The sequence below is a fragment of the Pan paniscus genome, chromosome 11 (genome assembly GCF_029289425.2).
Source record: "Pan paniscus chromosome 11, NHGRI_mPanPan1-v2.0_pri, whole genome shotgun sequence".
NCBI classification, from domain to species: Eukaryota; Metazoa; Chordata; class Mammalia; order Primates; family Hominidae; genus Pan; species Pan paniscus.
Genome location: NC_073260.2, coordinates 25,144,358 through 25,157,392, shown reverse-complemented (window position 1 = coordinate 25,157,392; position 13,035 = coordinate 25,144,358). Strand labels below are relative to the sequence as shown.

The window sequence follows — 13,035 nt, the reverse complement described above, 5'->3', positions numbered from 1 at the left end:
TGGGTCCAAAGCTCCAGGCTGCACCCCATTTCCAGGACTTTGGAAGGTTCATGGGTCACTCCCCACTGGAGAGGCCCTGGCTGCTGCCATCTTACACAGCATCAGAAATGTTTATGGGCCGGCAGAGGCATGGGGAAGCAAACAGTCTGCAGGCCGTGTTTGGAGAAAAGGAAGAGCTGAGTTCCAAAGGAATCTCCACCACAGGCATGTTTATAGAGTTTGTAAATAATTAGAGGCCCAGGCTCTGTTCCACGAGGAGCCAGGTCAGCCTGCCCTGGGGAGCCAAGTCTGTCTTTCCCTTCCCGGCTCCAGGCCCTGGTGGGAGAAGGTGTTCATGGTTCCCCATCTCCCCCTGGGGCTTCCTGCCTGAGCAGCTGTGCCAGCTGTGCCCTCTGCAGTGGTGGCTGCTGCATTCATAACCAGCACCCGATTAGGTGCTAATTCAGTTCCACAAATGCTCCCTGAGCCTGACCCAGCCAGGCTCCCTTGGGGATTATAGCCTTGACCTCAGAACCCTACGGACCTGGGTTTGAATTTTGTTGTACCACTTGTCAGGTGTGTGAGCTTGGAAAAATCCATTCACCTCCCTGAATCTCAGTTTCCTTGTCTGCAAATTGGGGGGATCAGAATTCCAGCCTGAGGCCGGGCGCAGTGGCTCACGTCTGTAATCCCAGCACTTTGGGACGCCGAGGCGGCTAGATCACTTGAGGCCAGGAGTTCAAGACCACCCTGGCCAACATGGCAAAACCCCGTCTCTACTAAAAATACAAAAAATTAGCTGGGCGTGGTGGCAGGCATCTGTAATCCCAGGTACTTGGGAGGCTGATGGGGGAGAATTGCTTGAACCCGGGAGGTGGAGGTTGCAGTGAGCCAAGATCACGCCACTACACTCCAGCCTGGGCAAGAGAGTGAGACTCTGTCTCAAAAAAAAAAAAAAAGCCGTTGTGAGAATGACAGGAGGGCAGCCAAGGTGTTGCCTCATCACACAGGTTCAGTGGGTGAGGCTGTGTAAAATACTGGGTAATCCGGGGTACAGTCCTGCCCTTGAGGAGTTCATGGGCCATTGCCCTCCTCTGTCACACGACAGGCAGTGGGATGGGTGGGATCAGAGAGGTCCCAGGTGCCTCTTTGGAGAAGGGAACAGGGAAGTAACATGTGCATTGGGATGAGGAGATAGGTGGGGAGACATTGCAGGTGGAGGAAGGGGCACCAGCAAAGGCATGGGGTGGGGGGAAACCAGAGCCTCTCCCTCAATACAGCATTTGTTAGATTAACTATTAGCGATATGCAGTATCATTCTGCGAGTTTCCTTGGGGAGCGGCAGGGATGTCTTTATGCTGCTGGCATAGAGGAACAGAAAAGACCTGATGTCCATTTCTTCCTCTCATTTGAAGTGAAGGCTGTTGCTTACTTCTCATTGCTAATTACAATGTCTAGAGCCCTGGAGTTTTATTCTCACTTTTCCATTTTGAACTGGACTCAAACCCTTCCACCTGTCATTTCTCATGTGGGTCATGGAAGATCCATGTTTCAGACGAGAAAACTGAGGTATAGGGGGATAAATCACACACACAGCCTCGTCTCCTGACTCCCAGGCTAGAACTCTTTCCAGTCTCTGGGGGCCCCTGGAAGAAGGAAATGTGAGGGTGTGGGGTGCTGGGGAGGATTCTCCAAGGGCCACAGCACCTCCCGGCTGAGAAAGGGAAGGAGGCCGGCTTAGAGGCTCTCAGCTTGGAGCCCTCATGGCTTTGTCGTTTCCTTGCACCTGGCCTTGGGTGAATCACTTAACCTCTGGAGCTTCAGTTTTCCTGTCTGTAAAATGAGCGTGAAATGTGAAGCACCATGCACGTCTGTATGACCTTGATCGCGATTCCGCTCATTCCTTTATGCTTCCAATGGGAAGATACTGGATTTGGAAGTCCGACCTCCCCATTTGACAGATGTGGAAAGCTGATGACAGAGAGGGGATGGCTGTGGTCCAAACTCCAGGCCAGGCTCAGGAAAGTCGCTGGAGCCTGTGGTCAGGAATAAGGAGTGTTCAGCTCTGAAAGACCCCACCAGGTGCCTGTGTGGAGGATGACATGGAGGGAGGGGCCCTGGAGGGAGATGGGACAAGTAACCACCTTGGTCTCTCTCTATCTGCAGGGAGAACTGGGCCTGCCAGGCCCCCCTGGAGTCCCCGGCCTCATTGTAAGTACATTGATGCCTGGGGCAGCAGGTGGGTGTTGAGGAGACTCAGGGTGGAGCCAGCGTGTGGGGAGCCAGGAGCAGGCCCTGCAGGGGAGGTTGAAAAGACCCTTCTCTCATCAAACCCCCAGAGGGGCTGGGGGGCCAGGAGAGACCAACCTGGGTGAGGAAGGTGGATAGGGGAAGGTGGGTAGGGGAGGGCGGGCGGCTGAGGGAGGAGACCCCTGCTGTGTGGCCTCAGGTGGATCACTTTCTCTGGGCCTGTTTCCTTATTGGTTAAATGAGATGAGCACTTGGAACACAAGATTGCCAAAGCACTTTCACACCTGCTGCGTGCATGGCCGTTGCTCTGCAAGGAGGTGTGGGCAAGTGGTGATGGCATACTTATTTCACAAGCGAGGTGTTCCAGGTCCAGAGGGAGAAGGTAGCTGGCAGGGTGGTCTTTTGCACTCTTTTCCTCCAAGCAGACTTTGGAGGCAGACCACCTAGGTTCAAGTCACAGGCCCACCACATCCTGGCTGTGTGACCTGGGCCAAGCCACTTACCTTCTCTGGGCCTAGTTTCCTCATCTGTGAAATAGAGGTGATAGCAGAATCATCCTGGAGTGGCCATGAGGATTAAAGGAGGCATCATATGTGTAGTCCTTGGCACAGGATCTGGCACCCAGTAAGTGCTAGTGGAAAATATTGTTATAATAATTCTTGTTATTACCTCCTGAAATGCCCAGGACTGAGAGAGGCCTATACACGAGGAGGTGGGAGGCGATCTGACCTGACTCCATCCAGGTGGTGTAGGCCTCGAGGAGTGGTTCTAGCCAAAGCCAGGGCCCCTGCTGCGCTTTCAGTGGAATGAGTGTTAACCTTGGGCCCAGCCGCAGGGGCCAGTGAGCGGTCAGAGCCTGGGAAATGACACTCCAAGTGTCCCCATAATCTGATGCCCCCTCCGCCCTGTCCATTGGGTCATTCCTCATGGGGTTTGAGTCTGGGGGCCCGTGGAGGGACACAAGTAAACTATCTGCTAGCTTGACAAATGAGCTTCCAGCTTTACCACTCCAGCAACTGTACTGAGAAATTCTGCTCAGAGGGAGGCTGGAGGAGGTCCCTGAGGGAGGCAGGGGACCCCATCGCTCAGGGAAGGCCAGTCCTGGGAAGAAGGCCCAGATGTCCCCGTGGCCATCTGTGCCTGCTCAGGTGAGTGGGAGCAGAACCTGGGTGGGGTGGGCAGGAGGTGAGAGCTCTCTGTGTCTGAATCCTGACTTTGCTACCTCCTGACTGAACTTCACCTTGGCCTCACTTCCCTGAGCCTCAGGGATCCCCTCTGTGAAATGGGATCATTGTATCCACTCTTATTAGAACCACAGAAACACACAGTCCATTCCAGTCCAGTGGCTAAGAGAACAGTTTCTGGAACCAGACCACCTAGGTTCAAATCCTAGCTCTACCACTCATGTAATCACAATCCTGAGCAAAATTTTTAACCACCCTATGCCTCGGTTTCTTCATCTGTAAAATGGGAACAATAGTGGTACCTAACTTGGAGGATTGTTGTGAGTGAGGATGTAGATAAATTAATATGTGAAGTGCCTAGTATGTAGTAAGCACTCAAGAAGTACTAGTTATGATAATAATAGCTATTGTTGGTGTTATTATATTACACACACGTGATATTTTACACCTGGTAGCAGCTATCCGGGTTACTGAATTGACAAAAATTTCACAGTCACATTGGAACTTGGTGGGAGAGAGTGCTGCAATTGATAAGTGATGTCTGCCTTGGCTGGGGTTGAGGAAGTGTCAACACATGAGTCATAAATTTGTCATCCCTGATGTCCATTCAGTAGGACTTTGCTGAGCACCTTCTTTGGCACAAGGCATTGACCTAAATGCTTTGGAAAAAGAAATATCTGCTATGGGAATTCGAGAACTCTCTAGAAGTCTTCTAATCTGACCCTCTCTAAGCCCAACAGGAATCCCTTCTGGAGCATCTTGGTCATATGGTGATTAAACTCCAAATTGAACACCTCCAGTGCAAAAAGTCTCTCCCTCTGTGGGAGCCTAGTCCATTCTACAGAGCTCTCTTTGTTTGGAGTTTTCCTGTGGATGGAGCCCGAGTCGTCCTCACTGTCCCTGAGTGAGGCTGTTTGAGGTGTAAAATGGTCTTTGTCTGTGCTTCCCAGGGCTCCTTCTTCAGGCTAAACAATTCCAGTCCCAAAGCCTTTCTGAAGGGATGTTTACATATCCTGTCTGTCATCCTTGGCACATGTTCCTATTTGTCATCATCCCAGCGTTCACTAGGTTGGGTCCTGAGAGGAGCAAGAATATTGCTTAGTGGAATAAACACAGATTGTGGGGTTTTGGACTACAGCATCATAGCCCTCCTGGTTCTTTTTTTTTTTTTTTTTTTGAGACAGGGTCTCACTGGGTCTCCCAGGCTGGAGTTCAGTGGTGCAGTCTTGGCTCACTGCAGCCTCTGCCTCTTGGGCTCAAGTGATCCTCCCACCTCAGCCTCCCAAGTAGCTGGGACAACAGGTGTGTACCATGATGCCCAGCTAATTTTAGTATTTTCTTTTTGTAGAGACAGGATTTCGCCACATTGCCCAGGCTGGTCTCCAACTCCTGGGCTCAAGCGATCTGCCTGCCTCGACCTCCCAAAGTGCTGGTACCTCCTGGTTCTTTAAAAGGTCATTCTTACCTGCGCTGTCTGCTGCACTCCACTGTTAGGGTTGCCAGATAAAATATGACACCTAGTTAAATTTGAATGTCAGATGCAATATTTAGAACACAATTATACTAAAATGTCACTCATTGTTTATCTGGTATTCAAATTTAACTGGGCATCCTGTCTTTTTAATTGTCCAGTCTGGCAACGCTATTTGCAGTGTCTCTTAGGAGAAACCCTTTTGGCAAATGGGAAAACTGAGGCCCTTGGTCAAGGTCACATACCTGGCAGGTGAGGATGGGGGCCATGAATCTCAAGTCCTAGTCCAGGGCACTCCTCTTTTTGCTTCTGAGCAGCCTGCACTGGGGGCAGAGCCCTGGGCCTTTCTGCATTTCATGGTACCCCCTTTTCCCAGAGCTGATTTGTTCTGCCTTGTGGTTCCTTCATGCTGTGTCTTTTTTTGGCCACTTTCAGCCTCATTCCTCAGTTTTTAGATTCTTTTCACTGCCAAGATGAAGTGTCCTCTCTCCTGTAACTGTGGGATCACAGGGCTGGGCCTGAGCCCATCAAATCACCTCTGCTCCCTGAGCAAATGCCTCCTTCCACCCTGGATTTTTGGGAACAGCAGCTTCTGTGCCTGGGGAAAAAAACCGTCTCCCCAAAGAGCTGGAAAGGAAAGGAATTTTCTAACCAGAAGTTAAAGAGGAAGAGGGATTGTGAGTCACCTACGGTTTTCCAGAGGATGTGGGTTTTTAGCTGAGCAAATGGGAATTCCATGTATTGATAATCATTTTAGTGGAAATTCAAATTTATTCAATGCCTCTGTTTAGTCAGTTGAAGCAATTTGCATGCAGACTGAAGCCAAACCTTCCTTCCGTCCCCCGGGTCCCTGCAGCCGGGAGGAAGGGCGTGAGAGGACAAACTAACATTTACTGAGCGTCTGTCTGCTCTGTGTGCAACGCATGCACTGGGCTGGGGAGGCCTTGCGAAGCCGAGGTCACCAGTTAGAGAGTGGAAGTGTCGGGCTTGTCACCTGGGTCCATATGCCTCAATTCCAGTGAGCCACCGGTGGCTCCCTGCAGCCTCAGAGGTGAGAGGGCCTCCACACAGCCCTCTTTGAGTAACTGAAACCCTTTGGCAGGCCCTCAAGAAAACTGTGCCTGATTCCAGAATCTGCTCAACAAAGACGATTTCTGTCCTTTTTATTCAGAGTGACACAGAGGAAATTTTGGCTCCTCCACAATTTAATGAGACCCAAAGAACATGTGATCTGGCCACAAACCCAGCATGTGAGTGGCAATGGATTTGTCCACCTTATTCTGCCACTAAATGATCACCTGCCTTTGTTTCCTTGTCTGTAAAGCAAAGTTAGATACCCCACCACCTGGCATGCGCCAAACCCTCTTGTGCCCAACGCTGTGCCAAGTTTTTAGTTGTCACAACAGCCCTCTGAGGGTAGGAAGTGGGGCCACCAATTTACACTTAAGGAAACTGAGCCTCAGAGAGGGTGAAGTACCTGCCCAAGGTCACACAGCCAATCAGCTGGACCTGGCCTGTCACAGCTCACACTCTCCACTGTTGTACTATATCCCCAGCTCCTCAAGACTTCTGTGCTGAACAGAGATAGCGTGTATGTGACAGCATGGACTGGGCAGTGCCAGGGCTGTTCTGGTGTGACAGATGGTGCTTAGTAAGACCACACAGCAGCCAGAACTGACCACAGCTCCAGGTCCCTGTCCCTAACCCGCCTGGCATTGTTGGCCTTCAAAGGCAGTCCTCAGAGGGATTATAAGTGAGCATGTTTAGCTTTCTTTTTCACCATCATTAAGCCACTTTTACCAAGCACCTCCTCAGAGCTGTGCCCTGTGCTAGGCACTGGGATCACAGAGGTGAGGTCCTCAGAGCAGGCACCTGCCTTTGGTCTGGGGGCAGCACAGGTGGTGGCCCCATAGGCACACGCAGAAAGGATGGTCAGTGTCAGAAGGGCCCTGAGCGAGAGGCATGGGGCTCTGAGGCCTGACAGCAGGGGCATGACCTGGTCTTGGGGTCAGGGAAGTGATGTTAGTGCTGGAGGCCGAAGGACAAATGGGCATTAACAATGCCAGTGGTGGGCATGGCACTCCGGGTATAGGAAACAGCTTGAGCCAGGGTCGGGGAGATATGTCAGTGGCTAAGTATGTCACAGCTAAGGAGGAAGAGCAGGGCAGGAAGGTGAGATGTGTGAGCAACCATCATGAAGGATGGGCACCAGCCGTTCCCCACATTAGCCTCCGGGGGTCCACTGGCTGGCAGTCGGGAGCACAACTCATTTTTTCTGAGTCTCCAACCTGACCTGATGCCCTGTCTCATGTGAGACATAGCAATAGGAAAGGCAACCTTGAGTGTTTTTTTTTTTTTTTTTTTTGGTCAACAGCCAACTCAGGCCTTGTGAGCATGGACTGTGGGGTCAGACAGACAGACAGATGGATGGACAGACCTGGGTTCTGGTCCTGCCTCTGCCCCCTGTTTATTGCTCGATCTCAGGCAGGTTACATCACCTGTCCCTAAGCCTCAGTTTTCCCATCTGTAAAATGGAGTGGGACTGACAATGGTGCTTACTTCCTGGGGTTACTGTGAGCAGCTGGTGAGCGTCCAAGCCACCAGCATCATCCCTGGCATGGCAAAGCTGCCCGGAGTGACATTTAGCTATTGCTAAGGAGGGTTCAAAGTGGATAGCGTGCATCTGGCACACAGTGGGCGTTCCTTAAATGGTGACAGACAGGACCGATTGTGTTCTTGGTGGGAGTCAGTGAGATGAAGGGCACAGCGTGTCGTGCGGTGTCTGGGAGCTTAGAGAAAAGTGGAAACAGGGTCCAAATTAAGGGACTTACTCATTATTCTTTTTCATGGGGACATGACATTCTGAGTGGCTCCGGCCAAGCTGGCCTCGAGGGCGTCTGGTACACAGTAGACAGCTGCTCTGCAAGCTGCCCTCGGGGGATGCTGGCCTGGAGTTTTCTTTGTTCCTCCCGGAAATGCTTTTGTAGCCCAATGTGGGGGTCCCACCAACACAGGGGGACCTGCCCTATGCGAGCTGGCACCTTCTCCGGGTGTGGCCTGCAGGCAGGGGTCTCTCTTCCAGATTCCTTCTCCCCTGGGGTTGGATGCCCATGCCAGGTCCCTGCCCCCACCACACACAGACCAGTTTGGAGAGCCCTGCTGAGGCAGCGAGTGGGACCTGGGGAGTGGGGTGCTGTGCCGTGACTCCCCGAGGCCCCACAAAGGTGACCATCCTGCCTGCACTGAATTCAGTCCCACACAACAAGCCACTTCAGGCCTGGAGGGAGGAAGAAAGAGCCTGTGTTCCCGAGCTGCTGGCGGCCCCTCTGCCTGCCGCCCTGCCTGGCCCCCGGCAGAGAAAGACTCCTCCAGCAGAGCCCGCTCTGTTTATTTGTGCATCAGGGGGAACTCTGGGCGGGCCACCCTGGCTGCCTTCGTCCAGGAAAGGAGAGAAGCAGCAGCCAGAGGGGCCTGTGGACATGCAGCTCTCTGCAGAGAGCTGGCCTCCCTTCCAATCCGGCTTCTCTCCCTCCTCTCCAGAGACCACCTCAGAATGGCCTAGAAGCTCTGGAGACAGGCTGCCTAGTGTGAATCCCAGCGGTGCCCCGACTCTGTGATATCGCTGGAGCCCTAACCTCTCAGAGCCTCAGTTTCCTCATCTATGAAACGGGGCAGTAGTAGACTGATCTTCATGGGCTGTGGTGAGGAATTACTGGGTTAAAGCAGGTCAAGTGCTCAGCACAGTGCTGGCAACTGGCATTTGCTTATTATTATCACCCGTTAAACTGAGCCCTCACTTTCTCAGTGAGATTATTTGATGGGACCTGAAAGCAGAATTTCTTTTTCTCTCTTTTTTTTTTCAAAGATAGGGTCTCTTTCTGTCACCCAGGCTGGAGTTCAATGACGCTATCATAGCTCACTGTAACCTTGAACTCCTGGGCTCAAGGGATCCACCTGCTTCAGCCTCCCGAGTAGCTGGTACCACAGGCATGCATCACCATGTCCAGCTAATTTTTAAATATTTTCTGTAGAGATTGAGTCTCCCTATGTTGCCCAGGCTGGTCTTGAACTCCTGGCCTCAAGCAATCCTCCTACCTAGGCTTCCCAAAGTGCTGGGATTATAGGCGTAAGCCATGACGCCACGCTGGGCCTGAAAGCAGAATTTCTTAGCAAAGGCTCAGCTGGGAGGTTTTGTTTAATCCAATCAAATGGGAATCCTAAAGTCCAGAAAGGGGAAGCATTTGCCCAAGATCACACAGGTCAGGATGGGCCAAGGCCAGACTCCAGTTGTTCTGGGGTTGGGAGAGTGAGAATCGGCATCATCTCAGGCAGGCTGAGCTGCCATCTGCAAACTCCACACCGTCTGTCTGTCTGTCTGTCTCTCTCCTCGGGGGCATTCCATCATATAGTCCCCTTGGCCCTTCCTGCAGGAGCCAGGGAGGAATGTGCTTTTTCATTCTCTGCCTGGCCTCCCTCCGAGACGTCTCCAGGCAGCTCCGACAAGAACTCCAGTTCCCATTCTTGAGCCTGGCTACTGGGGCAGCCTTTGTTCCTCCAATGCTTCAGAGCTGTGCCCCCACCTCAGAGCACTTGCCAGGGGCCTCCGTAGAGCCTGATCGGGTAGCAGGAAACAGAGGCCCAGAGAGGTCAGGCATGTTGAAACCACACAGCAGCCAGACACTCAGATCAGTCACGGAGGTTGGACAAGGGAGAGAGGAGGGTATTTTCAGGGTCTCCCTTTCTCTGAGTGCAGACTTAATGTTATGGTTGTGGCTAAGGGAGTGATGGAGCGGGCAGAAGCGGGATTTGAGGGAAAAAGCCTAGGCTGGTTAAGAGAAAAGTCAGCCGCTTCTTCACTCTGTACCAGGGTTCCTGGACCTTGGCACTACTGACATTTGGGCTGGATGGTTATTCGTGGCGGGGGCTGTTCTGTGCACTGCAGGATGCTCAGCCACATCCCTGGCCTCTGCCTACCAGATGCCAATAGCACCTCTTATGTTGTGACAACTAAAAATGCCTCCAGACATTGCTAAGTATTTACATGTGAAATCAGTTTCTCCTGGAAACAAGGCTGGCAGGTACACAGTATTGTACATCCTCACTTGTCACATGAAGAAACCGAGGCATGGAGACATCAAGTTCCCCCAGTTCACACAATGAGTGAGTCCCAGAGGAGAGTGGGATCCAGTGGTCTGCTGTCCACTGGGTGGACAGAGAATGAAAAATCACATTCCTGCCTGGCTCCTGCTGGAAGGGCCACGGGGCCTGTGCGGTGGAATGCCCCTGGGGAGAGAGACAGAGGGACGGTGTGGAGTTTGCAGACGGCAGCTCAGCCTGGCTGAGTGCTTCCCAGAGCCTTCCTTGCAGAGGAAGGAAGGCTCTGGAAAGGACAGGAGGGGCGTCATGGGGACAGCACTCAGCCAGGCTGAGCTGTCATCTGCAAACTGCACACCCGCGAAGAGAACTTGGCTTTCTAGGTCGGGAACTCCATTTTTCTCACCTTGGACTGGCTGATCTGATCTGAAGCTGGGTCTCCAACCTGTGGTCCAGGATCTGCCAGCTGATTATAGTGTCCCACAGGGTCCACCATCAACCCTGGGATTTCTGGCATCAACAGCCTCACTCCTTACTTGCTGCCCTCCTCAGAGAGAGCCAAGCCTCTGGGAAGCAGGAGGTGCCTCCCCTCATGTAGCCGGAGGAGTCAGAACTTCCATTTATGCTGAATTTAACTCTTACAGCAGCTCCGGGGGGACAGATAGAGAGAAAGCCTGAGGGTCCAAAATAGTCAAATGAAAAGCCCTTTATCCCTGATACGGGGTAAAGAATCAGATATAGGAGAGAAATATTGAATATGGAAAGGAATGGGGATAGGGAAGGGGCAGCAGTCTAGAAATGAGCTTGGGCAAGGATCTTTAAGAAGTTTATTCCAGCACTTTAGTGAAGGTCTCTGGATGAAGAACATTCCAGATGCCAAGATCAATCCTACAGAGTTGCGTCTTTGGAAGCCCAGGCCCAGGGACCTTGGGGATTGTCCCCACCACCCAGGCCAGCCTCCTGTGGGCCACTGCTCACAGCACCCTCTTCTCTTTCTCTCCCCACAGGGTGACTTAGGAGTGTTGGGTCCGATTGGCTACCCAGGACCCAAGGGCATGAAGGTAAGCAAGGGAAGTTCCCCCGATTCAGGCCTTGTCCAAGCTGGGCACCCCCGACCCATTTCAGCCCAGAAGGAAGGGTGACCTTAGATGATGCTGGGGGAAGGGAGGATGGCAGGATGCTCAGAGGGGTGCTAGGAGGAAGCTGGGCAGGTCAGGAGCTGTCAGCTCTGGCCTCAGAGCCAGGCATCATCTGTATGTCATTTAGGCCAGACATCCTCCTGTAGCTGAGCATGAGTCTGACAGGGTTCCCGGCCTCGGGGCACCGGAAGTCCAGTGGGGGACATCACCAGGGCCATAGAAACTACCATGGCAAACCAGTGAACTCAGCCCATCCCTGAGTGGGAAGGGCGTGCAGCAGGAAGGCAGGCCAAGACTGCTAGACCACATCCCAGGGACGACCCAATTTAACCAACGTGCGTGTGACATGGCTCATTAAGCCCTTCCCTCCCCACCAGTTCCTTCTTCCTCTGGATTTGCCTGCAGTGCTGTGGTGCACTGCCTCTTCTCATAGCTCCTTCAGTCCACACCCTTGCCCTGTGAGATTGGAGTCATTTGCCCCCTTTTACAGATGTGAACACTGAGGTTGGGGGATCTAGCACGGGGTCTTGCAGCAAGTCGTGTTTAAGCCAGGGCTCCTGACTTCTGTGGCCTAGAGTCCCATCACAGCTGGCCTTGGGCTTTGTCTTGCAGGGACTGATGGGCAGCGTGGGGGAGCCCGGACTGAAAGGTGATAAGGTGATCTGAATACTCCCTTATTGCACTGTGGTTTCTCTGCATGCCACCCCCCTCTCCGCCCGGAGGCTGCTGCTGATTTCTCGCCAGGTCCACTCCCCTGCACTCTTCCTGCCTCTCCTCTGGCCTCCCCTAAATCTGTGCTCCCTAGCTTCTTCCTGGTCGCTCTGGGTGGGGCTCAGGCAGATGGTTCTGGGAGCCCGAAAACCTCAGCAGATAGTGCAGGAGCAGCTGTTGCAGCAAGGAGGGCAGGTATGTCAAGACAGGGCTCTGAATCCAGAGAGCAGAGCTGAGGCCAGCATCTGGGATTTGAAGGCAAAGCCACAGAGCAAGGAGGGTGGCAGTGAGGGCACAGGAGGAAACAAATCTACATAGATCACCCTGGCATGACATTGGAAACCCCAGACAGCGTGCCGACTGGAAATGCGACTCTGAGCCCCTGACCCGCTTCTCCTCCTGCTGCCATGGGGGTGGCTACCCTTGCCATGTATCCTCTGTACAGCCCTGCTGCTGAGCTCTCCCTATCTCACCCTGTGCCAAACCAGAGTTGGAAGTGGGAAGACAGGCCCTGGGGGCCCAGAGCAAAGCAGCATCTGAATACCAGAGACACAGGGCCCAGCACTTGTGCCCTGCTCTGTGGCCATCTTCCTGCCTAGCCTCTTCAGACCCTTGGCAAACCAGGACCCCCGAAGGAGGTGCAGGAGGGGTTCAGGGCAACATTCCAAGTACCCATGAGACATCCGAAGGACTGACTGCTGCTCAGCCCCTCATGTGGTCAGGTGACACCGCACCTGTCTCTAGGTGCCTCTGCTTCCTCCTACACCTGAGTCATAGGGTCAGGTGCCATGCTGGGCACCATCTGAGTGTACCACATGGATTCACCCGTTAATCCTCCTACCCACTATGAAATAAGAAGCTTGCTTGGGCCGGACACAGTGGCTCATGCCTATAATCCCAGCACTTTGGGAGGCCAAGGCGGGTGGATCATAAGGTCAGGAGTTCGAGACCAGTCTGGCCAATATGGTGAAACCCCGTCTCTACTAAAAATACAAAAATTAGCTGGGCGTGGTGGTGGGTGCCTGTAATCCCAGCTACTTGGGAGGCTGAGGCAGGAGAATCGCTTGAACCTGGGAGGCAGAAGTTGCAGTGAGCCAAGATCGTGCCACTGCACTCCAGCCTAGGCAACAGAGCAAGACTCCCTCTCAAAAAAGAAGCTTGCCTGAGGCCACGCAGCTGGTAAGTAGAAAGTTACCTGGCTTCAGAG

General features: G+C 53.0%; 1 protein-coding gene across 6 annotated transcripts in view; it reads left to right on the top strand.

Annotated features, from left to right (window-relative positions):
- COL27A1 (collagen type XXVII alpha 1 chain) overlaps positions 1–13,035 on the top strand; it is a 156,843-nt gene that overhangs the window by 64,222 nt on the left and 79,586 nt on the right. For all 6 annotated transcript variants that reach the window (XR_010109099.1, XM_034928907.3, XM_063594253.1 and 3 more), the window contains 3 exons: positions 2,146–2,190; positions 10,986–11,039; positions 11,730–11,774. Coding sequence is in view for 5 of the 6 variants with exons in the window: in XM_034928907.3 (XP_034784798.1) it covers positions 2,146–2,190; positions 10,986–11,039; positions 11,730–11,774 (144 nt within the window). In the remaining variant the exon portion in view is untranslated. The remainder of the gene's footprint in view (positions 1–2,145; positions 2,191–10,985; positions 11,040–11,729; positions 11,775–13,035) is intronic.